The sequence below is a fragment of the Oenanthe melanoleuca genome, chromosome Z, assembly GCF_029582105.1.
Source record: "Oenanthe melanoleuca isolate GR-GAL-2019-014 chromosome Z, OMel1.0, whole genome shotgun sequence".
Classification (NCBI taxonomy): Eukaryota; Metazoa; Chordata; class Aves; order Passeriformes; family Muscicapidae; genus Oenanthe; species Oenanthe melanoleuca.
This window is the reverse complement of record NC_079362.1, coordinates 51,739,747-51,765,658: the sequence shown is the minus strand read 5'-3', so window position 1 is coordinate 51,765,658 and position 25,912 is coordinate 51,739,747. Positions and strand designations below refer to the sequence as shown.

At 36.4% G+C, this 25,912-nt stretch overlaps 1 protein-coding gene across 3 annotated transcripts in view; it reads right to left on the bottom strand.

Annotated features, from left to right (window-relative positions):
• Positions 1-11,444: 11,444 nt before the first annotated feature.
• Positions 11,445-25,912, bottom strand: part of FCHO2 (FCH and mu domain containing endocytic adaptor 2) — an 82,019-nt gene continuing 67,551 nt past the window's right edge. For all 3 annotated transcript variants that reach the window (XM_056514474.1, XM_056514475.1, XM_056514477.1), the window contains 7 exons: positions 23,487-23,598; positions 22,736-22,891; positions 21,694-21,826; positions 18,680-18,879; positions 16,561-16,625; positions 13,965-14,129; positions 11,445-13,737 (listed from right to left, as the gene is read on the bottom strand). In XM_056514474.1, the coding sequence (XP_056370449.1) occupies positions 13,715-13,737; positions 13,965-14,129; positions 16,561-16,625; positions 18,680-18,879; positions 21,694-21,826; positions 22,736-22,891; positions 23,487-23,598 (854 nt within the window). In that variant the 3' untranslated portion in view covers positions 11,445-13,714. The remainder of the gene's footprint in view (positions 13,738-13,964; positions 14,130-16,560; positions 16,626-18,679; positions 18,880-21,693; positions 21,827-22,735; positions 22,892-23,486; positions 23,599-25,912) is intronic.

Sequence of the window (25,912 nt, the reverse complement as noted above, 5' to 3'; positions counted from 1 at the left end):
AGGAATATAACACTCACAGTATTAATGTGATGGGTTTCATGGTAAGGAGACTGGAAAGTAATAATTCTTACGTTGTATAATGAGGGAAATACTCCAATGAAGAATTTTTTTTAAAGTCTGAAGACAACAAAAGAAAATGAGCTGTGCTTGTTTAAAAACACAAGCTGAAGATTAATTCTTGAGAAGAGTGAGAGAGCATCAAAGGTATAATCAGACTATTTTATGAAATCTGACAACAATGATACAAGGAGTTTTAGTTATGTTTATATGTCAGTTTTCTAATACCTGATTCTGGTCCCGTTATTTTTTCAACATAGAGCTTAAATAATGAATAAAACACTTCTGTGGTGCACATTTCTGTATGAAGTATTTTGTCATGCTAAGCTTTCTTCAGTTCTCTGATACTAGTAAATTATTGGACCACTGCTGTGATATATGCTCTTTTTTCCTGTTACATAAATAGTTTTTTATTTTATGTAAATACTTCTTGTACCAAACCTAACATATCAAGAATTTCACTTAAAAAAAAAAAAAAAAAAAAAAAAAAAAAAGGTCAGTCATAACAATTAACAAGCTTGTTGGCTAGCATCTACCTAAAAACAACTTCTGTCTACAAAGCCTGTCATCAGCTTTTCCCCTCCATCCACCACCTGGGTTTCTTGTAGTCTTGAGCTTAACGACTTGACCTCCATGATGAAAGAAGGGATTGAAAGAATTATCATTCTTCAGTTCTTGAGATTCTGGCTCAGCCTGGTATGAGTTTTCAATGCATTAAGTGGCTGTTGATTCCTGCCATGGGACTGCAGTCATAAAACTAATCTTGAGCCATATACTGTGATTTAAGATAAGAATTATTTTTAGCTATATTTTTTTAAGGTTTTAGAATAGTAAGTGTTGAACTACAAGAAATGCATATTTTAAGTCTACACTGTAAGTGGTAGTATTTGGCAAAAATGGAGTCGTATTAGTTTTTACCATATAGGAAGTTGCTGAGAGAGATTTTTGTGTAAAGACTGGACATAGGTGTATGACAGTAGTTTCTGGATGTTAGTGCTAGTAGAGAAAATAAAGTATTTTTGACTGGCATGGAAAGCAATGTGAGAGCTATGAAAAAATGCAATGCATTCACAGCTGGAGTATGACAGGGAGCCCAGAGCTACCAGAAAGTCACTGCTGTTGAAATTATTTCTGGAGCTACAGTCAGTAACACTCATGAAGACACTGACAAGAAGATTACCATTTGGTGTGGTGAGCAGAGAAATATAGTTGCTCATGATTTATTCATTGGGAATTAGTTGAGGCTATTTTGATGGAAGCCACTACTTATAGCAATAATCTGATGAAATATAAATGAAAATTACTAACTTTCTATTCCTCTTATTGCTTTTTTAAATTTGGCAAATGTTTATAAATGTGAAAGACAATTGGCTTGAACTGTTTGTCTGAAGATGATAGTCTCTAGGAGCAAGGGCGCAAATGCAGTAAGTGAGATTAAATGCTGGTCACTTCTAGATTAAAATTTCACTGTGCAGAAGAGATATTAATATGTTGTGTGAATATAAGATGGGTCAATAAAACCACAGCTGTTGCAATTGGACATCTGAAATACTGGATGTGCTAAGACTGTGCTTCAGCTCGAAACATTAAGCGTGATCTACAGAAGGTTTTTGGATGTTTGAAAACCCAGTGAGAGAATTCAGACTGTCCTAAACTGTCCTGGTGAAAATGTAACCGTCATAGAAATACCTAGTGTTTATAATTCACACTTTGAAGCATATTTTGAAGCTTTGTAGAAGATTCTTAAATCAAGGTTGATACTGCTCGCTTTGCTTCAATGACAGCCAAACTTTTGTTGGTATACTTTGAAGCAGGAGCTGCTGAAGAGTATACGGAGGAAATGCATTGTAAATTTCAATTTATTATTGCTACTTGCTTGCTGTGATGTTATGGTACAAATGAGATGATGATGAAGAAGTCAGGAGTCACCCAGCTTTCCAACTCCCACCAAGTTCTGTGCAGCTAGTTCACATTAAGAAGTTGGTGTGCACAGAAAGTACAAAGCTCAACTGAATAGCGAAGAACTGTGTGTTTTGTTTTATTTAGATTCTGGTAGACTCAAAGATCTATATTTAGAAATAAAAATCTATAAAATATTTATTTTATTAAAATTGTCAATTTATAGGTTAACATTCAGTAAGCTTGGAACCAAACAATTAATCCTGAAATAATTGTTCTGTATAGTTCAGCAGATAGCTACAAAAGAACCATTGGGGAGAGGATGTTGCTGGCTATACTATAAGGGACGATAACTGGGGGTCTGACACCCTCCCCACAAAACAGCAGCCAGCTGGGTCTGTGGTGTTTGTACACTCATGCAGTGCATCCTAGTGACCTGTGATGATCTGTTCTCAGGAGAAACAGAGAAAGACCCAATAAGACCAAGTTAACTGCTCTCTTCAGAGCCTGGGCATGCCGGGAGTGTCCATGACTTGGCTGACAGTCACTATCTCCTCTTAATCATCTTTCCCAAGATCTGTTTCACCCATCTAAAAGGTGTGTAAATGCAGCAGACTTGTTCAGTATTTCTGTTAGTAAATCATAGAATCACAGAATCAGAACAGTTTGGGTTGGAAGGGATCTTTAAAGGTCATCTATCGTAGCCTCCCTACAATGAGCAGGGGCTCAGAGCCCTCTCACATCTGACTGTGAATGGTTCCAGTCATGGGGCAGCTGCCCTCACTATCATCAACCTGTTCCAGTGCTGCATCACCATTATCATAAAATATCTCTTCCTTACACTTACTCTACATCTATCCTTAATTCAGCTTAAAGCCATTACCCTTCATCCTTTTGCAACAGGAAGCAATAGGATCCCTTTTTTAATAAACCCCCTGTAAGTATTGAAGGGATGTGAGAGAGAAGTGATTAAAAATTAATGGAATTCAGAGAAGTTACGCATTAACCCTCATAAAAAATCAAACAACTTTGTTTTGGCCAGGAGAAGTAGATCTGTATCTCAAATGTGTATCTTAATTTGTTGGGTTTGCTTATTCTGCTTGCGTTTGATTTTTAAGAGAAAGGCATGACAGCTATTTCAGTTGATGTCAAGCATTGGAATGATCTGCTCAGGGAAATAGTGGAGAAACCATCCCTGCAGGAAATTTTGAGATATGCAGGCATGGCACTTGGAACATGGTTTAATAGTGGACTTGCTGGTGCTGGGTTAGTGGTTGGGCTTGATGACCTTAAGTCTTTTCCAATCTAAATAATTCTGTGATTCTGTGACTCCAGAGACTGATTGCTCACTTCTAGGCTACAAGGTCAGACTACTAGGTGAGACTACTTAGTTTGTGTGACCTGGACATTTATGTTTTGGTTTGCTAGAGATCTGCATCCGGATGTTTTTGTGCTCCCACCCAAACCAGCTGTAGATGCTGGTTTTGTGCTTGCCCATAGTTTAAATAAAAGCGAGACCTTGAATTCTCAGACTAAGAACAGATTCCAGCTGGGAGGTGAGGATTTATTTGGAAGTATACAATGAGATCTATAATTTTGATTTTTGCACTTCTGAATATAACTGAGTGGTCAAAATGTGCTTGTTTACCATCTATCTTAATGAAAGGATCAATGTTTATACAAGAGCAATAGTCACCTTCTACGATCAGTGTGCTATATCAGAGCTAAGGATCGGTACTTGACCCTCTTGGATCGACATGTTAATAGAAAATAATATCTCTGTTAAAGTGTAGAGCAGAACTTTTTGAGGTTGTGTGCCAAACATTATTGGCTTGATTAATATTTTATTTACTTCTGGGCTGGAAGCCGTGCATTCACCAAAGCTGCTCCCCTCCTCAGCTGGACAGGGAAGAGAGGATAAAACAAGCCTCGTGGATTGAGATAAGAACAGGGAGAGATTATTTATTTATTTATTACTGTCATGGGCAAAACACACTTGACATGGGGAAATTAACGGAATTTATTACCAAAATCAGAACAGAGTAATGAGAAGTAAAATAAGTCTTAAAACCACTTTCCCCTCGGGCTCTACCTCCTCATCACAGCAGTGCAGAGAGGTAGGTGGGGGTTGAAGGTTAAAGCCGCACTTTGTTACTGCCCCTAGGCAGAGGAGTCCTTCTTCCACTCCAGCATGGGGTCCCTCCCACAGGAGGCAGTTCTCCACGAACTTAGCAAGTGTGAGTTCATCCCACGGCAACAGCTCTCCAGGACTGGTGCAATTTGGGTCCCTCTTCCACAGGGTGCAGTTCTTCAAGGATGGGCTGCTCCAGTGTGGGTTCTCCACAGCGTCACAAGTCCTATGGGACTATGGATCTCAACTGTATCTGTGAAATAACTTTTTTTTTTCCCTTTGTAAATATGTTACCCTAGAGGTTCTGCCACAGTCACTGATAGCCTTGGCCTTGTCAGTAGCAGGTCTATCTCAGAGCTGGCTGGCATTGGCTCTATAGGACATGGGAAAGGGTTTTGACAACTTTTTTTCTGACAATAGTGCTTTTGCCATTCATGGAATACTATTTTTCTACTTGGTTCATACTCCACTGGCTTAGCAAATCTCACAGTTTTTTTTTTTTGGTTTTTTTTTTTTTTTTTTTTCCCCAATGGCCTGCAAATTGATTTTAAAGGCAGGTAAATGAATGATATTAAGACTAATTTTACTCTACCTTTGCATTTAACATTTTGGTTCATCTTGTTTAAAAACCTGAAAAAATAAACAAGGATTTTTTCTTATTCATGACCAGTATTTTCACCCATGGTTGTAAATGCAGTATTTTGGTTGGGTTGTTCTGGGTTGGTTTTTTTTGGGGGGTAAGGAGCTTGTCTAAGCTGATCTTTTTGGTGATGTTTTGCTTACTTTTTCTATTTATTTTGATGTTATAGATAATAATTAATTTCCATGCAATCTCAAAGTTTGTTTTCCCATATTGAGTAATTAATCATCACAGAAGTAAGGCAGGTTAGTTTCTTCTAGTGTCGCGGGTGCTTGTCTGTGCATGGATGTATTCAGGCACTGGAGTTGAAAGCTTTTTTTTAAGTAACAGTACCTATGGGCTGCTACTGCCACACACCTAAGCTACTTGCTTCCCAATGTTAAAAGATATTAAATGTCTGTGTGGCACTAGAGGTTTTTGAATTCTCTCAAACTCAGACTTCACTTACTTATTCATTAAACTTGTATCCAGAAGTAATTTCTGAAAGCCTTGAGACACAGATGAAGGGAGAGGATTGGTCTATGTGCCATGAAGAATTTCTGACTATCGATAATATTTTTTTTTTCTGGCAAATGGTCGATTTCCCTTTTTATAATATATTCCAAACAGGAAATCACTGATACATCTTGGATTATCTGAGGAAAGATTTATCTGAGGAAAGAAACATAAGAAGGAGGTGCCTAGGAGACTGCTCCACCAAGGTTTGTGTCTTCTCTGTGCAGTACGTGACTGTATTATAGTGTATAGAATTCAGCTTTGTGGTAGAGCTCTTATTGAAGGGATAAGAATATTTGATTTGGTCCATAATAAGTACCTGAATAATATCAGACATCTTAATTGTCTTTAAGGGTCTCATATAATCTGTCATGGATGTAGGAAAACATGGGTGGAGATTGCAGGAAGTTTGGTAAAAGTTCAGGTGTTTGTCCCTGCTTTGAGCTTGGGAACTGGCTAGATGATGATCAGAGTTTCCTCTCACCTCAGATCTTCTGTGATCCCATGAAGATCTGCAGACTTTTCACAAGATCTAGTGCTGGATTACTTTTTAAGAATAGTTCAGGAAAGTCCTTGGTTATCCCAAAGGGATGTTATTTTGTCCATCCTTATTCGATACTATGGCATCCTCCTGCCATTTTGGATGATAGTGAAGTGGTTAAAAACTGTACTTGAGACTTAGCTTATTTTTTTGTCCTCCAACCTTTCATCATCTGCAAAGCTTCAGGTTTTTTAACATCAATAATTGGAAAAATATTAGATATTATGAAGTCTGCAGGAGTCCACCAGAATGGTGTTTAAAGTTGAATCCCTCTTCAGTTACATCTTAAGACTAATTTTTAAATTGTTCTTGCATTGCTCTAGTTATAAACCCAATGTTGTGTACTTCTAAATCAAGCATCTTACATAAATCCTTTTTTCATTTGACCCTATTATTCTTATGATCCAGATTTTCAACCTAATCCTAAATTAGTTTAAGACCTTTATTTGGTACACCCATGATTGACACTAATTATCTTAAATGTTTTTTTAATTTTCTCACCAAGTTTTATATTAGAGTTATTTGGATCGACACCTTTTTTTTTTTTTTTTTTTTTTTCATATTTTTTTCTGTAATGGTGTTATCTTTCTTTTAATCTTCTAATATTTTCCAGTATTTGAGAATCATTGAAATAAAAATTAATGATCCATAGTACGACTTATTCAACTTCCTAAATTCTTGGATGTTTTTTATCTGATATGCTGGTTTAAAAATATTTAGCTTTAGTAGATGATGTATTAATATCTCTCTTTATGTACTCTTTGATTGCAAAGTATTTTCACCACGTAACTACATGATCTAGATAACCTTTAAGAGACGTGGCAAAATATTTACTGAATACTTTTCTTTCTCACTCTTTTTGTTTTTACCAGTCCTGGCATTTCAGCTAGTATGGATCTCATAATACAGTGGAAATTAAATATTTTTGTTGTTTCTTGGAGCAAACACCTATTTATCACCTTCAGTCAAATGATCTCCATGGACTTTCCTACCCTGTGTTTAATTTACTTTTCTTATCAATCTTGTAGAGTTTATAATTTCAGGATTTAAAGCCACTATTAAGAAAAGCCTTCCCTTATATCATTGGAGCTGGCTTTTAGTTCCCGTCTCTGTGATTTAATGAACAGGTGGCCTGGGCTGGTGATGTGTTGTCTAAATTGAGAGGTCTCATTCCCTATCCCATCTTTACCCCTAGGTCAGAAATCCCTATTTGCCAGATCCTCCTGCAAGCTGGTTCAGTTGGCTTAACTTAGAACAGAATTTTCTTGTTTTCTGGTTTTGACGTATGTTTGGTTGGTAAGTTGAATTACAAGCAGATACGTATATAGTTTCTAATACTCATTTGAATCATTACTTGCAAACATCTGGTTAGATGTGATTGCCTATATGTTGTAAACATAGAATTCACGCATCTATAAATGTAGATAGTAGCAGCAAAACCATTAAAACACTACCTTGCTAAGAGAGACACAAAGGAGGGCTTCCTAAATTTAATGGAGATACAGAAAAAGTATGGAACACTTTTAAATGCTGAAGAGAATAGAAGATCCTTTAACTAAAGGCAATTGTCCAGAAAAGACTTAAACTGTATAACAAATCTTTGACTGAACAGATGAGTAAGATATTGTTCCTTTTACAATTCCAGGAAAAAAACCCAACAATCAGCTGAAAAGATCACTGAATGAAGTAGAGGAGATTGCAAGTTACCACTTAGCTTTTTTTTGATGCAGAAATCTGACTTCTGTTCAGATTCTGTTGTGTATGGCACCATATGCTGTGAATGCTTTACAGCTTCTGTGAAGAGGACATAGCAGGACACTGGTGCTGCTTGCCATTTACACAAGGTATTTTTGCTCCACACACTGGAATAATGGCAAGAGTAGACTGTTGTCAGTAGCTGAAATAGTGAACCTATCTTCTGGATACTACCGCTCCTGCTGTGTTTTGGTACAAACACCTTTACTGATGTCCTAGATAGAAGGTATAGTTGAGTCTATGTTCCTGGTCCCAGAAGGATTCTTAACAGGTACAACTCAGAACATTTTTTTCTTATAAACTGATGCTGAGGTAACAGTTACCACTTCAAGAATAGTGTAACACTTTGTTGAAAACTTCTTTTACAACTGGTTTTTTCCTGTCAGTAGCATGGAATGCCAGAGACTGCACTGCTGCTGCCTATGGATGGGATGAACTCCTTCCTGCAACAGAGATTATGGTTTCACGCTTCTTTATCATAACCATGTTACTGTAGGACTGTTTTGAGCTGGAGAATCACTTGAAGGAGTGACTAGAAAATGCTGTTTGCCAAAACCCTCTTGAATTCTAATGCATGTTTTTGTGGGAGGGAGGAGCTGCTGACAAAAGCACTGCCACCTTAAGCAATCTGAAAAGGTCAGAGCTGAGAAAAATGGGGGTACAGGTTCCATATTTATCTCACTGGGAAACTTACTGTTTCATGTAAGCAAACGCTGATACTTAGGTGAGTGCAGTAGTCACAAGTTCCAACTCATAGCTAGGTGGACAGAGAAGACACCCTCCATGTTATCACATCATATTAAAGATACAACTTCTATTTTGAGAAGTTCGATGGTTTTCTCAAGTATCTTGTAAAATGCCAAGAAAGTAGCTCTAATGGCCCATCATCCTGAATTTTTTTTTACATATTCAACTCCTCTATGGGAAAGTTGTGGCAAATACATATTCTTCCCCTTAATCTGTGGGGAGCACTTGTGCCCACATTCATTTTTCCCCTGTAATTTCCTTATTCTTTCTGCCATGAGTGTAATGTTTGCTCTATACTATCTCTATACTCTTTAAAGAAATTATGCCAGACTAACAGTGGTTCTCTGAGAGCCAAGTTTCTTGTGCTAGATGTACAGGATGGAGTTTTTACATTGAGAAATGTATTAACTACTACTCTTCTGCATTTGAGTCCTGAAATAAAATTAAATTTATTCTGTAATCTTACTAGAGCAGACATCCAGTCTACTGTTTCTAATCAAGTGAGTCAGTGCATAGAACTGTGATTTCAGCAGGGAAAAGGTGTGTCAGCACTTGGCCCACCCATGGGAATAGAGTGGTAAGTGTTTAGGGGGATGTCAGCTGCAGAGATGGCAGATCACAGACTACAACACCCCTTTACTCACACACCGGAGGACTTAGAGTATGCTGTCAATCTAGGAACTGCTCAGAAGTGAGAAGGGACTCATGCACACTGGCCAAAGGATTCTCATTGGTGAAGGAGAAACTTGCATTGAAGAATGAGGTCAGGTGCTTAGGACTGAAAATTCTGTCTGTTCTTTGTCTTTGATTCTCTGTCTAAATCCATGGTCCTGTAAGGTGCCAGAGAAAGGGTGTTCAACACAGGTGGAAGATGAACAATGGTTTTTGACCTTACACTGTCGGGGTTTTGGTTTTCTTCCATCCCAAGTTGCATTGGTGCATCTTACCTGGACACAATGTCATCGGTACTAACATTGGGGCAGCCTTAACATTTCTGTATTAGTGATGACTACTCATGTAACCTACCAATGACAAGAGTGGGAAACAGAAGGGAAGGCTGTGGATATTATATAAGGAGCATATCAAATAGCAAAGCAGAAGGGGACATCTGGAAGGCAGAATCAGCAATTATTATAAAAATGGGCTGCTTCTTTAACCAGGATGGAGAAAGATTTGAGTCATTGCTGAACACATTACTGCTAACTTTCTGGAGCAGAAAACATGATTTAAGAACAGAAAACTTCAAGAAGACAGGTTGGGACATTATGAAAAAAAAAAAGTTGAATAATCAGAGTAAGAAAATTGGCATGATTTATGGCTTATGATTATTAAATTTTTTTAAAACCTCCTGAGTAATAATAACTAAGTTACAGAAAAATATCTTTAAAAATAAATTCAGCTGGGATAATTGCAAACAAAAATATTTTAGGTTTCAGTAATTAAAATTCCAAAGGAATTGAAAAAAAGCAGTTACAGAAAATCAGAATTAGAGTATTAAAGTGTTCAATAAGTAATCCAGAAGGGGCCTCTCATGTTTTAAGATGATCTTATTCTTTTAAGACTCTATGTCTTATATTGGCTATTGAATGAACTAAGGGAGAATCCAAAAATCAACATGTCAGTAAACATGGAGGTCAAAGTAAGCTGAGGAGGAATACTTACTGGTGTAACAACATTAAAGATAAAAATTATGTTTTCAGTTGAGAGACTTTGTAGTCCAATCAAGGGTATCTCAATATTAGATATGTTATCTGATGCTGTAGTACTTTGAACTGTTTTTAGCTTATGCTATGCTTGGAGGAATTCCTGACTTTTTTTCTTGCATGCTCTTAAGTATAATTTCCCTTTTAAAACAACTGAAATGGAAACTAATTATCTAGCAATTGCAAAACTAAAGATAGGCATCTTAACATCTGTGTATCTTAAGCTTTGCAAACATACAAGACTTGAAATGCAATCCTTTTTGCCATGATGCAAGACCTTGCTTTTTAGTTGGATAGCAAAATTCACCACAGTTGTAATTTGCATGCTGTTCCAGTTCATAATCAAATACCTTAGCTCCTTCAAATACCCTACATAAATTTTATTTGGCAGTGGTAGAGATAGGTTTCCCTGAAAAGCTAGCTGATCATGTACTTAGATAATCACAAACCTGCTTGGACAGTAGTGATCCGGTTTGCAGCAGTTGTGAGCAGTATGTGGGTACAGTCAAGTGTTAACAGATGTGCCAGAGCAGCCTCTGTCAGATCTGTTACACTTTAAGTTCAATGATTACTATAAGAACTGAGTAGCGCCTTTTTACATCCCTAACCAATAAATGAAGTGCTGAGGGAACAGTAAGCAAATGACACATTAGCTCTTCAAGGCTCTAGCCTGTTGTTTGGCCAGTATTGAAGACCAGACTACTGTGTTAGATGGACCATTCAGTCTGACCACTAAGTACTTGTGTTCTTTGTTCCTGCCTGCCAGCAGAAGATAAGAGTCAAGCCCTTGGACCATTGCTTTCCTGCATGACAAGAATGGTACCTCTACTGCAGTGATAGCCAACCAGCTGAGAAAGTGAATTTAATAAATCATTACTTACTAAGCCTCTAAAGACCTTGGATTTAGTAGAATACAGACAGATACAAAAACATTTGTTCAGTTTCAACTTCTGTTCTGTGCTCAAAGCTTAGAAGGACTAAAGCATACAGACTGAAGAAGTACTAAATTGTCTACCCTTTTTGACTGATGGAACATTAGAAATCAGAAAGAATTACTTTAATCTTGTCTCTAATTCTTCTGCACACACAAGAAGATATAGGCTTATTAATGACGACATAATGTAGAGCATTTAATAGCACTATTAACAGACTATGTCCCAAGTTAAAATTTTTTTCATAAATATATCCACAGTTTTGCCTAATCTAACTTATTATTTAGGAAAGGCATAGGGCACTAGAGACATCTCAGACATTCCAGTTTAGTAAAGGTGAAATGTTTTGGAGAAGTCATCTGTCCATCCACCTTCTCTGTGATGATTCCAATTACACAAAAGAGTTCATAATGATCTCTACCCTTTACCGCTTAAAAATCAATAATTTCAAATGTTCAATATGGGCATGGTTTTGCTCTATTACCTTGTTGCTTAGAAGATCTGTGGAACTTAACTGCAAAAGTACAGGCAATATAAATCAATATTTAAATTATATATTACATGTTTATTATGGGTGCAAATTTTTAAAATTTACATTTTATGAAAATTCAGAGTATTTACAATTTTTGAAAGATAAACTTGTATGCTCTAATTTACAGTCTAACGTAGTAACAATTCATAAAAATTCAGATCCTTTAGAGTTGTGTTTACAAATTAATTTCCTTAGGAGGCAGCTACAAGGGATATTGCTGTATACACAAGCAAGAACCAGCTTGCTACGTCCTTTTTTATTTAAAATCAGATAGCTACACGTACTTTTTACATTGTTTTTGAATTTCTTTACAAAATGTCTATATAAACTTGTATGGCTTCGAAATTGTAACCTGCACCCAATGCAAATTTATGAAAAACACCTGAATGAAAGCTAGTTTAAAAGTGCTAAAACATTAACTACTTCATTTAACTTAAAAATTAATGTAATACTTGATAAAAAATAGCAATAATAGGTTTGGGTTTTCATTAATAAAATATTGTTGTGTTAATCAGTTTGATTGTAAAGCAGGTTACAATTGAAATTCCAACAAAAAGACTACCATTTTATGAGTTGATATTTTATCATCAATAAGATTAGCAAAATATAGGAGCCAAATATACTCTTCCAATCAAATCTAGAGTACACTATGTTCTTAGTACTAACAATGAAACTCTCACCGGCAAAAGTGTCTAGTGTACACAACAATTTATGCAGCTTCTACAAAGGCATAATTTCTTGTAAAGCTTCAGCAGTCCAATTCATTACTGGCTTTGCATGAATTAACTCAAGCATGTTTTATTGTTTCAATAGAGAATTTGAAATAGATACTGGTATGCTAAATGTTCATTTGAAATTGCCACATGCAGGTTATTTAATTATTTTGCCCCAATGCTTATGATTTCAGCATTACAAAAAAACAACTTCATAATACAAATACATAGAAAATTTTCTAAATTAGTGACTTACTTTAAAAAATTGTTACTGATGTGTCATATCCCTGTTCTTAGGCTGTAGCAAGCATATTAGATTACAATACAAATATTAAAATTGCTAGTTATAAAAAAAAATGAATGCACAACAGGATTTCTCATCCTGCAGCCATAAAATATACTTTTAAAATGCCTCCTGAAGTACTATGTGTACATTCACATCAAACATCCCCAAAACCACTCAAAGTCTGAAGACTTATAGCCAAAGCAAAGAGTAACGCTATTTGCTTTTAGAAGTTTGTTTTACCTATCTTCACTGATTTTTCAGATTCTCCTCTTTGGTGACATTAAAATTACTTAATTAAAAAGTTTCCGAGTCCTGCATGATGCAGCTCCCTTTTCTAAAGCCACATTTAATTGCAATTATTCCTCGAGGAAGTAATTCAGTGTTTTAAATTTGTTTTAAAACAATCTACAGTTTTTGCAAACCTGCCTTCTAAATAAATTGCAGTAAAAAGAATTTTTATAAAATTGTGTGTGTAATACAAACGCTGTGCTTTCTTGATGAAGAGCCAAACTTTGAAAAAGTAAGTGAGGCACGTGAATATCAAATTGAATAGGCACAGGCTTTTTTTGAAAGGCACAAATGTTACGCAATTAATATAAAAATAAATTAAATCTACTGCATTAACTCAAACAATCACAAGGCCCAAAAAAATTTACTAACTGCAGAAGTAAATCTCTGCTGTGTTTCGCAATTTGTAACACATTGCACTTAGTTTAAAAAACCTCTATGTAAAACAACTTTCATTTTAACAATATATGATATATGGGCATCAAGTTACTTTTATATATCTCTAACTCAGTTGGTCTTATGGTATGAATGGAAAGAACTACATGAGACAGCCTCTGCTATCTTTATAAACTGTCAATTCAAAGCTGGCAATTAAAGAATCTGAAAAATGAGTATTACTTACGAAAAGCTCAAATATTTCTTACTAGCTCTCCTACATATTTAGGTTTACAGTACAACATAAAATTTCATACTTCCATTACAACTGTGGATTACTATTTTGACTTCCTCTATATAAAATTACTAATTTTTTCAGCAAATTTTCCCAAGTATTGCAGTTGATCATTTACAGACAGTGTTGAAGTTAACTTCAGTGCTATTGTAAAGTAATAAAAAGTTTCCAAAATGACTCTTAAAAGTGCATTTACTTTCTGTAGTTTAGCCTTAAAATAGGTCAATATTTTGGAAAAATTAATGCATGTTAAAATAGTGTTTGAAAAGTAGAGAGGGCAGAGTGTGTTTCTTGCAATCCTGATCCAGCAGCTTTCACAGGTACATCAACAGTCTGCCATATACCGTCCTGAAAAACGAAGATAAGTTTTTTGCAGTCAGTAGATAAACCAGATTTTGTCAATATTTTCCTTGAAGCAGTTTGAATAACCATGGAAAACCAAACCGACTAGTCAGAAATGTTTCAATAAAGAGTAACTATTTATACATCACTCATTCAACAGTTTCATATTTTAGAATTCAACACTAGAGAATATATAACATTAATTTGAATATATAAGCATGTCAATGTCTTACCAGTGGCAAATCTCTTCTTAAGAAGGGAAAGTCGATAGCCAGTGCCTACAAGTTCCACATCTGCTCCTGAAAGGGTGCTTCCTTCACTGATGAATTGCACTGCAAGTGTTGCTGGTTTACTGGGTCCCCCCGAAAGCTCAAATTTTGCCCTGAGGGATCCAGAACCTATAAAAACAACAAAACTGAGAAGCTGATTGTTTAGCAAGAACTAAACCATCTCCCCAAATTTTTAGTAGTAAGAAGTGAATCTAAGATAGCGACCTTTGAGATCTATTCCCAGGGGCAGCCCTACATACACTTTCAAAAGAGGTAGGAGTCTTTTTCCAATGGTCTGTTTAAGACAATGACTAGTGAATGATTTAAAGAGAAACACTATTAATTTCTGCAAGATTATCCAAAATGGGATAATCACTTACTACTTATCTGATTGGTCCCTATAATTTATGCTTGGGGATCTCTAAACACTTACTACCATCTCCCTTGCGGTAGATGGTATCTGATTGATAGTTAGGAGATACTATTTGCCTTTCGCTAGCAGATTTGAAACGCCAGAAATTTAAGAGTTGTCATGATCTGAAGGGATGAAAGTACATGAAAAAAAACATTGGAAGAAATGCAGTTCTACAGTAATGTACCCAGAGTAAAGAAATCACTGTGTTTCCAATAAAGATAAGATCTGATTAAATACTTATTGCAAATTTCAGTTGATTTTTTTCAGAGACAGTGGTGAAGTGGCATAAATTTGATACTATTATAAAAGCAATAGTAGTTCAAAATTACTTTTAGTACATCTCTGTATAAAATGAAAGGCATTTTCAAAATCCCCACATTGCTACTACTTTCTAGTTTTAAAACAGGTCTTTTCTTGTTCTTGTGAAGTGTGCTGGGAAAATGAGATTTAAATTAAAATTAATGGAATAATTTTACTTTAAAACAACTTGATATTCCTATCAATAAGAACTGCTAAATTACAAGGAAAGTTAGTAACTTAAATGTTACTGAGGAAAAAGCAGGAACTAAAAGAAATTGTTTCAAACAGTGGCTTGTTCTTGATAAATTTTGCTTAAGATCAATTTAATTTCAGTAGGTCTGCCTTATTTCTGTAAACTGGAAATTCTTTCTACTCTAAATATGGAAACTCATATATTCAAGTACTTTGAAAGTTTTTTCTGAGCTTTATCTCTGTCCAGCTGACAGATCACATAATATGTTGGACCATAAAAAAACCCCCAAAATTTTATCATGCTGTCCACCAGGAAAAAAGATTTGAAGACACTTCTCCTGACATTGACAGGGTTTGTGCAACTTCTCCCTTTGCTTCTGTAAGTGCAAGGTCAGTACAGTATTACTTCCTCCTGAAGTGAGTAACTACATGTGTTTATACTCAAAGAAAAAGGGAGGAAAAGATGGTGAGGAGAGAAGGAATACAGCAGAAGCAGTGGGATATGTGCAAATCTGCTGTCAATGCATAAGATGCAAACTGGATCACTAGCAGCCAACTCTGTGCTGCTCTGCAGGTATACAGTTCCTCTTCATCTGACTGCATTTGTGTTTCAGTATAATTTTTCCTTTTAAAAGAAGCCATAGAGTTTGAAAAGAAAAAAAAAAAAAAAAAAAAAGGAGAAAAAGAGGGCTAATCCAATATAGTGGAAGACAAATAGCAAAGGACTGTGAGGTTAGTGAACGACAAAGTACACCCAACTAGAGTAATCACCTGTGTTCAATAAAATTCTCTCTGATTTTGTTGGAATGATAAGCACAAATTTGCAGGAATAGAAGTTGTCTTCTCTATTCATGCTTGTGGTTTCTATATGAAACCAGTCATAATTACAGGCAAATCTGTGATTTCACAGTCCCCTTCACTAAATTCTTAACAGGACTAAAGGCCTTTCCTTTACAATAGCAGTTCATTTCTCCACAGTGGCTTTGAGGATGAGATGCTTTGGCTGCTGTTCTACTTCAGAAAAATATTGCAGCCCCAAAGACTGCAGGGGTCCTGACATCAACTACAGTTCAGAGAAAGGCACTGGGCAGAGGACAACTATTGGTACCCTATGCAATATTGTATGAATTACCAGTTGAACGGATGTGCATAGATAAATTTTTTTCCTGGAGTCATTATGGTCAAAATTAAGACTCAAAATTTTGGCCAAGAATAATATATCTAATCTCAGGACTTTTGGATTTTTTTTAACCCCCAGTTCCTCCACTTACCTCCTTCTAATGTTTTAAGAAAAATTATCTATGTGTGGAAAGACACAAATGTTAAATCTATTTTCATTTGAGTAACTGCTCACTTCCAAATAGCATGAATACAATAATTTCTTATCCCATCTAAACTATTTCAGAACTACTAACTGTTTTCAAGGTACTTCATTATTTTCCCTTGTATAGCTAATAATTACATTTATATTTTGACATCTCACTCGTAATGGAATCTTTCAGTAGCAATTAATTGAGAAGGTGAACTAGTAAACAGGATGCAGCATGAGAAAATGTGTAAAAAGGAGTTAGAGGGCAGAGAGGCTAAAATGATCACCTGTCTACAGTTAAAAATTTCCTGTACAAGAAAGGAAAACAAAAGAGTTCAACTTGCCTCCATTCTCAGACTTTTCTGAAATGCTAGATATTTTCCAGCATGCTTTCATCTGGTCTGCATTCCTGTAAGAGAATGTACAAGCACTGGGTTTAGAAATTTATTTCCCTTGATTTACACCGGTATATTACACACATCTCTAAATGGAAGTCTATAAAAATATTTACACACTTGAAGGTAAGTCTGTGGAAAGCTACAGGAGGAAAAGAGGGAAAAGAGAAGGGCGTGTCTGCATCACTCCAGAGCAGTGAGCTCAGATGAACACACTGTCTTACATATTTTACACAATAATTTTTTACACATTCAACACTGTGTCCCCACCTAAGGCTCCAAAATTCAAACCCCTCTGCAGTCTTAAAGGGTAAGTTACTCTGGAAGCAGTCTGGAAGCTATGCCTTGATGCTTTATGATGGTGGTAGAATGGGAAGCAACACTGATTGTTCTCCCCTAATTGAGAGTTCTGAGAGCAAGAATTTTATTCCATTTCTATTCTAGTGAAACTAACTGGCATCAGTGACACTCTATCCTGGCTAATTTCAGACACTGTAAAGGGGCAGGAAAGGGTATGAAGAGTGTCTAAGCTGACAGGCTATTTTAACTCCTGGAGGACTTTCTAGCAGTTGCATCAAAAGAAAGTAAATAACTAAAAGCTGTGAGCAGCATGAAATACTGATAGGTTTGAAATTGCTCTTGGCATCGATGTAGCAGTACTGAAATGCTCACATAAGCAACATACATTTACTCACAGGAAGTCAAGTTATAAAGCACTTTTTTTCCTAAAAAAAGACAAAAACCCCACCACCCAATCCATTAGATGGAACAGGTAGTATGTGTACAGGTAGAACAAATACTATACCTGGGACATAACTGAATGTTTTCTTTTTCTTTGGTCAGCTTTCCAGGCTCAAAATTCTGGGTTTTGGAAGCTTCCTAGTGTATTTACTAATGCAATTGTCCCTAAGCCTTCCTAGCTAAAACTGGATGTTCTGGGTGGGTGTTCCTGCTTTTGCTCCAGCTTCATTACAGAGAGTTTCTGGAAGAAGCCGGGGCAGGGAGATTTGCTTCACCACAGTATAGCTGTGTTGTTCAGATAGGATATTGAACATATTCTTGTTCAGAATAAGCTTGAGATTTGGTTAAAAGTAGTTTCCTTGAAATTCCAAGTCAACAAGGATTCAGTCCTGAAAGGGTTTTGTTTTCCACTTAAAATTATACTCTATTACTATATTATTCAATAAACATCTGTAACTGTATTGCCTCCAGAAACATCAGAATCTACCCAATAAATGCATGGTGTTTATTTTTCTTTTAAACCTTGCTTTGTAAACTGATCTATAAGAAATAAGGTTAATAAAGCCTAACCTTCTTCAACTTGGTGTTCTTTTCCCTCTTCATGTTAAAAGACCATTTTGGGAATAAACAGTCCAGAATTTATTTTACAGCTGGGCAAATATGAACATGCTATACAGGCACAGTGATTGAATTCTGCTCACCTTTTGCTCCAGATTTGTACTGCTCTGCCCAGTCCCACTACCCTCCACTTGTTTCCACAAACTTGTAACATAATTTCCTGCTATCTATGCCACACTTTGAAGTGCCACTGAAAATGCAGGCTGAGCAGCTAGCTGCTAGTCTAATAATCTGCATGTATTGAATTGAGAGACAGTGCTAACTGGTTTATGGAGTGCTCCTCAGTTACAGAGCTTTGTTTTAAAACTATTTTCCATTAGAAGCTAATTTTTAAGTTAGAACATCAGGACATCTTTTTTAAAACTGCCTTTCTGCAACTTTTTCTATATAATCCCCTTATAAAAATATATTGTTACACACAGAGAGAAAATATTTTTAAATCATTTCAAATTACTGTGTTAAAATTGTCTATTCTATTGGACAAAAGATAGCAAACATTGAAAAATTTATAAAGGGTTATTACACAGTTGGGATGTGTACTCACTGACTTAGTTTATGTGACTTGGCTGCACATGATCTGTTTTAGACCACAAAATATCTAGACATCTGATACTACACATTTTGCTATTTCTTTCCGTGAAATTTTTCAGGATATGACACTAAAGAATACACTGAAATGTATCTGAAAAAATCCTGAAAAGAATATTACCATTTTGCAGGTGGAAGTGACTGCATGTTTATTACTCCTCCATCTATTGGTACCACAACCTGGACATTAGACAGCGTACTAGGCACATTCATAGACTCTGGATTGTATTTATAATCCACTCTCACATCAGTAGTGCTAGCATCACATTTCCAGTAAGTTGCAAGGTTCAAGGGAGTAGACTGTATGCCATTTGAAGATACCTGTAAAAGAATAAATCATTGAAAACAATTTAATTAAAATATCCACCTTTTGGGCAGAACTAGGGGATTATGGTAATTAATACAAGTCTCAGCACTGACAAAATATCAAGAGAACAACTGACCCCTGAGTCGTTAATCACAGAATTTTGAAGACTGCTGCCAAAAGGAATTCTGGTTATGTTAATTTTAAATTAAAATAATTAAAGAGAAGTTTTAAATTCCTTTTCGCTTATGAGGCTCCTTCCTGCTCTTTTACAACTTTCTGCAGGCTTTGTTTTTGTTGTGTTCTGCCTTATGCAAGATGCATGCTTGCAGCAAAATGACTTCCTTCTTAGCAGTTGTGTGCTGTGCCGCCCAACCAGCCAGCACCAGAGAACAACACCTGTCATTATGGGACAGGCAGCCAGCAGAATGATTTTTACCTCTTCAAAGCATTATTTTCTTGCTGCAGGAGGGTTGAATACTGCTTCTGTAGCTGAGCTCATTCTACTGTGCTGATGCATTCAACCACCTTCTCAATCTATCTGAGGAACCTCCTGTGTCCTGGTGTACACTCTTGCCATTTTTGGTTAGGTTTTTGACAAAATCTTTTTTATCTGTCTGGGCTTCCATGTGCCAAAGCCTCATTTTTACAAGAAGAATACACAGTACTCATTTCAGCAAACCAAATGGTTTTTTCTTCTATCTTTCTCAAGAATTCTGTAAGCCTAACATGCTTTTTTCAAGTTCAGTATGCCAGGATTTTAAACTACACTAGGCAGAGGTGAAAACTACAGGTATGAACAGCTAGTAACTTTTACAGGTTTTTTGTTGTGCAGACAGTTGTCTGAGATGTTCAGACACTTCAAGGCATGCCTAGAAAATCCCTGTTCTCCCTTTGAGGTGAGTTTGTCTGAATATTCATGAAGACTTTTTATTAACAGCCAGAACATCATCTCACTGATACACAGAATGGCTGAAGTTGACAGATACCTCGAGACTGGCTGGCCCAACCCTCCATCTCACACAGAGCCACCTCTAGCAGGCTGCCTAAGCTCCAGACAGCTTCTGAACATTACCAAGAGTGGAGACTCCACTACCCCTCAAGGCAACCTGTGCCCACTGCTCAGCCACTGACATAGGAAAAAGAGTGGTTCTGGCTGTTCAGAGGAAATCTCTTGTGATTCAGCATGTATCCTTTGCCTCTGATTCTGTCATTGGGCACAAGTGAAAAGAGTTTGGCTTTGTCCTTTCTGTGCCCTCTCTCAGGTATTTATACATATTGATGAGATTTCCCTAAACTTTCCCTTTTCCAGGCATAGGAGTCTCAGCTCTCTCAGGCTTTATTCATGGGACAGATACTCCAGTCCCACCATCATCTTCATGGCTTTTCACTGAACTCTATCAAACTCTATCCGGTCTCATTTGCAAGGAACAACCCAGAACTGAACCAGAACCACAAGTATGGTGTCACCAGTGTTGAGGAGAAGGATCTCCTCCCTTCACTTACTAGCTATACTTTGCCTAATGCAGCTCAGGAGACCATCTGTTGCCTTTGCAGCACAACCAAGTGTTTGGATCATGTTCAACATTCTAACAAACCCACAGGACTCTCAGGTCCTTTTCTGCCAAGATCATTTCCAACTGGTGACTCCCCAAGAATGCTTCTTGGACTTCATGAGGTTCCTCTCAGGCCATTTCTGCAGCCTGTTGAGCCCCCTTAGGAGGGCAAAATGACCCTCTGCTTTATCCGGAGAGCCATCCCTATTTCGTATCATCAGCAAACTTGCCAAGGGTACACTCTGTCCCATCATTCAGATCATTACTGCAGCTATTAAACTGTAAAATAAATATGTCCCCTGGGGGTCAGTTCACCTCAATGTCCGCTCATCCAGCCTCCAGTTCTTCACCAGCTTCTCTATGTGGATTCTGTGGTAGGTGGTGTTGAAAGGTGTCCTGAAGCCTGAGCAGACAATATCTACTGCTATGCCCTCATCCACAGGGGCAGTCACATCACCACAGAAGTTTGTCAGCTTGGTCAAGCATGACTTAAACTCAGTAAATCCATTCTGACTATTCCTGTTCTATAACACAGCGATAAATCAGAATGTCATACATTCTCAGATAGAATCACAGAATGGTTTGGGTTGGGAGAGTCCTTAAAGATCACATGGTTCCAACCTGCCCTCATCATGGGCAAAGACAACTTTCACTAGACCAGGTTGTTCACAGCCCTACCCAGTCTGGCCTTGAACACTGCCAAGGATAGATGGGGTACACACAACTTCTCTGGGCAACTTGTGCCAGTGACTTCACCACCTTCTGAGTAAAGAGTCTTTTTCTCAATATCTAACCTAAACTTACTCTATTTCAACTGCAAGCCAGAACCATGCATTAAAATTTATCAGTGACAGCATCCAAAACTTACACAATTGCAAAATCAAAGACAGTGTGAGTACAAAGTGCAAGGAGTCCCCATCAAATCTCTTAAAGGTGAATTTGACTTTGCTAACAAATATAAAGAAAAACTGCTTGAAGCTTGCTTGCAGGATTGGGCTGAAGTACTAGCAAGCTGAAACAAGCCCTGTTTGACATGAAAGCATAGCAGGAATGTGCTAAGCCTGGGTGGAGTCTACGCCTTGTAAGTAAAGACATACTCAGAACTGGTCTAGGTGAGGGATGACAGTTCACCTCCATGGTGGCAGACAAAGAACAATTCATTTAATTTCTGGGTATATATCATATCTTCTGCAATTCCTTAAAAATTACAAAAGGATAATAATTAAAAATAAATAAATAAATAAATAAATAGATAGATAAATAAATAATGTTTACCTGATACTTTAAAACATCCACATTGTAATAGGATGCAGATGGATTCTGCTCTGATAATTTCTTGAGGTAGACTGTTATAGCTTGCATGTTCATCCAAAAGTCCTTAGTACTGGAGTCACTTTGTGACTGATCACTACAAAGAAAGATAATAATTAGAGGTGAAATATTACATCACACCACATTCAAGAATACTAGACATTTCAACTTTTTTTTCCACAATACACTTTTTCAGTATAATTCACTTTGTTAGACACAGCTCTGCTAACATTTCAGTTATAAACTGTCATGTCAAACAGTGATTAAACTTAATTTTGTATTAATTATTCATTGCATTAAGTATGAACTAACAAAATGAAATTAAATACAAAAGGATATGTTCATATAGTTTATTATTTCAGAATTTAAAAATACAGCATTTAAAACCATTTAGCTTAGTGTTCAAATAATTTCTCCAATAAATGAAATACAAACTGCTCAGCTGAAATGGATTTCTGCTAAAAAATTCTAGCTTTTTTCTTTGTTTTTTTTTCAGAATATCTCCAAGTGCAATTCCAACAATTATCCTACTCAATCAGCAACCTTTTTTTCCTATAAATTCTTCCAAGTATGCTGCTACACATCTGATAGACAGTTATGTAAAGAATCTGATTTGTGTAGTGATTCAGATTTAAAATACACTAGTCGATGGGAAATAAGAGTACATGAATCTCCTACTACTTGTTTGCCATTTAATCCTATTGTTTCATCATTTAGTTTTACCATTATTACTACTGTGTGAATAAAATGTTTATAAAATGCCTATGAAAATACAGGCACACTTACAAATTATTTTTATGGCTGTTATACTCAGTTTTAAGTCCAGTAATCACTGAGATTTTTAAAGTGGCAGTGGAGAGAGAACTAAGCTGAACAAGACTAATTCAGAAAATTAAATTATATGTAATTAAATCAACCAGACTAGAAAGAATTCTGATTTACATACAAAACAACTCATTCTTTACAAATTATGTAGCTTGCAATTATGTTTAAAAAAATACAAAACCTGTATACAAGTTGAGCATTTGGAAGAATCTGCTCTAGTTTGCTTGTGTTTTTCACTCTGAAGCAGAGCACAGCAGGAGATGGGTTGCTGGTGAAGACTTTAATAATCCCACTTGGGAATGATATCGTCATATCACCAGTAATCTTCACAATACATCTAGAAGAGAATTTAAAAAATTAGCTTCATTGCAACTCACTAACTGCCTAGGTCTAATAATAATTTTAAAGCAACCCCTGCAATTTCACAATCTTATGGATTGAATTAAAACCAGAAAATCAGTCTCAAATGAGGGTAATGTGACTATGTATTGTCACTTTCAGCTTGGAAATTAGATGAAATAAGAAAACAAAAACAAACTGCTTAAGTATACAGTAGTCTTGGATTTTTCAAGCTTTGAAAACATGGCACAGCTCTGCTTAGGTAAGGCCTAAGTAGCATAGCAATGAATGTGACAGGGAATGAAGTGCTTTCAGCTGCACAAAATTACATGTATCACCTACCTGGCAATAAAAATCCATTCTCAGTGGTCTCACTGAACATGTTTGTAAAGCAGGTATACATGAACTCCTAGCAGGATGCAGGTCATTACAGAGCAATAAGCCACTGTTGTCACTTATACCCAGGGAAAAAAAAACCCTTTGAATTTCCCTTCTAATGCATACTCATTCCCCTCCCCCAGTATGAAAAGTAGACCCAGTGTCTTTTCTTATTATAACTCAATACATTCAACACAATTCGCTATTTAACTAACTTTGTAGGATCTGCTCCTTTAAAGTAGGCGTTAACAGATTCAGTAAGAGCCACTGCAACAGGCAAGGTGTCCTGGTTTCCAAGGCTGACAGGGCTGGGACCACGTGAAACACCTAGAATACATACAGTTTATAATTTAATTTTCAAAACTTAGTAGATTTCAGAATGGTTGACTACATCTGTAATTTTCACAAGAGTTTACACCAACATCACAGTGTCATCTGAGGTATTACTTGTAAAGTGTGTAGAAATACATAAACATAATACAGGACAATCGTACCACCAAAATACTGCTCAGCAGCCTAAGAACATAGTTAGGACTATTGGTATGACATTATGTAAACAGACACAAGGAAATACACGGGACAAAGGAACACTGCATTAAAATGGCTACTGGTAGGCTGAAGTCAACAGACCCAAAGCAAATGACTAGAATGATGTTTAAAAAAAACCAAATCCCTACTGTATGCTTTTTATACAAAAAAATGCATGATAAAATGGTTACAGAAATACAAAGAATTCACTTACAGTAAAATGAACTTAAATGCAAATTCATCAATGTCACCCCACAAAAGTGAATTGTTGAACATTCTTTTAACTTTTTCAGCCAACAAACATTGCAACTCCCAAGCAGAAATTGTTGGGGGGAAGTCTTCACTTGTTGCTTGTGCTAACACAATGTAATTCCAATATAGAGCTATAAAAATCAATTAAGACCTCATGCTAAAGCTTTTTGAAATGCACATATACAGTTGATGGAACAGGTTGTCATGGGATTTCATTTTCCACAAATTTCCTATACCTGTATGAAATACAAAAGATAATATTGGAAGTTTCTTCTTTTTTAGTGCAGCAGCATAGTAGAGAGCATCTTATTAATCTTTTTTATACCATGAAGAAATGAAGATGGTCTGTATCACATAGCATTACGTATCAGAAAGGAGGTACAATCTTTATCTTTTCATAAGCAAATTGAAAAAATTCTCTTTCATATCATAAGGCGGAGACAAAATAGTTCTTCTGTATAATATTGCCCATAGCAAATTAAACATATTTACTCTAAGTGGCTGTCCTTTCTGAGCTCTTTCAGAAGCAAAAAGGAAGCTGGTGCCTTGCTCTTCACAGAGCACCTAATATCTTATATTGGACCTTAAATTTAGATAAAAGTGAAAGAAGTAGTGACAAAAAGAGCAAAAGACATGAGCTGGTCTAATTCTGCTACCTCATATCCCTCTCCCCATTACAATTTCTCACATAAGGTAGTAAAATGCTCAGAATGCTTCTCAGTACCATGCAAACATTTGTGCAACACTTAGATCTAAATGAACTAGTCAAAAGTGTTGAAACCAAAAATTCTTAAATGAACTAATTATTATGATTCTAAAAACCACTGATTTATTCTTTTTTTTTTTTTTTTCAGTATAAAAAAAATCCAGTAGGCTGTTTTTCTTTATTTTTTCAGGCAATAGATGGATCATCTGGATAGATGGATTCCAAGGATTTTTCTCTCCCTGAAAACTACCAACAAAAGCTGTGATTCTCAATAGTCTTAGGAATCCAGAAATCATTATTTCAAGAGGTAAATGTGCAATAAAATAATGAGTTATCAATAACTAGAAATTCTGTTTGGTGAAATACTGAACTCCAGCATTATTCTTCACTAAAACCAAAGTGTACCCTCAATGAATGTGGGTCTGCAGTTGCTGAGCTGCTTTAATGTCTTTTTCTGCCAATTTACTAAGGAACAACAAACAACTGTAGAGCAGACAGGATTACTTTGTATACAGGAGTATCAATTATTTTAAAATCTTTTACTTAATGGCCTTATGTACATTTTATAGCAATATTTCAAAAATTATGCAGAGTAACGCCAACATATTCATTATGTTCCTATTGGTAAAAGACAAATACTGTTTACTTGACTGAAAAGTGAAATTTTTTTAGCAATAATAACACCTTTTTTGCCTTTTTTTAGGGAACACCAAAGCAAGTACATATGTATATATATTTCTCTGAGAACTATTTTGGGAACTACAAATGAGATCACTTGTCTTTTCTTTGCTCTGCTTCATTGTTCATCACCCTTTGACTCAAAATTCTATTCATTCTCGTAGAAACCAATAAAATGAAAAATAAATAGATTAATCTACATTCAACAAGGGCCAGTGCTTCCTTGGGTCCTGCCCTTGGGTCACAACAACCCCAGGCAGTGCCACAGGCTGGGGCAGAGTGGCTGCAAAGCTGCCACAGGAAAAGGACCTGGGGGTGCTGCTGACAGCAGCTGAACATGAGCCAGCAGTGCCCAGGTGGCCAAGAAGGCCAATGGCATCCTGGCCTGTTCAAGCAATGGTGTGGCCAGCAGGAGCAGGGCAGGGATTGTCCCTCTGTACTCAGCACTGGGGAGGCCACACCTCAAATCCTGTGTTC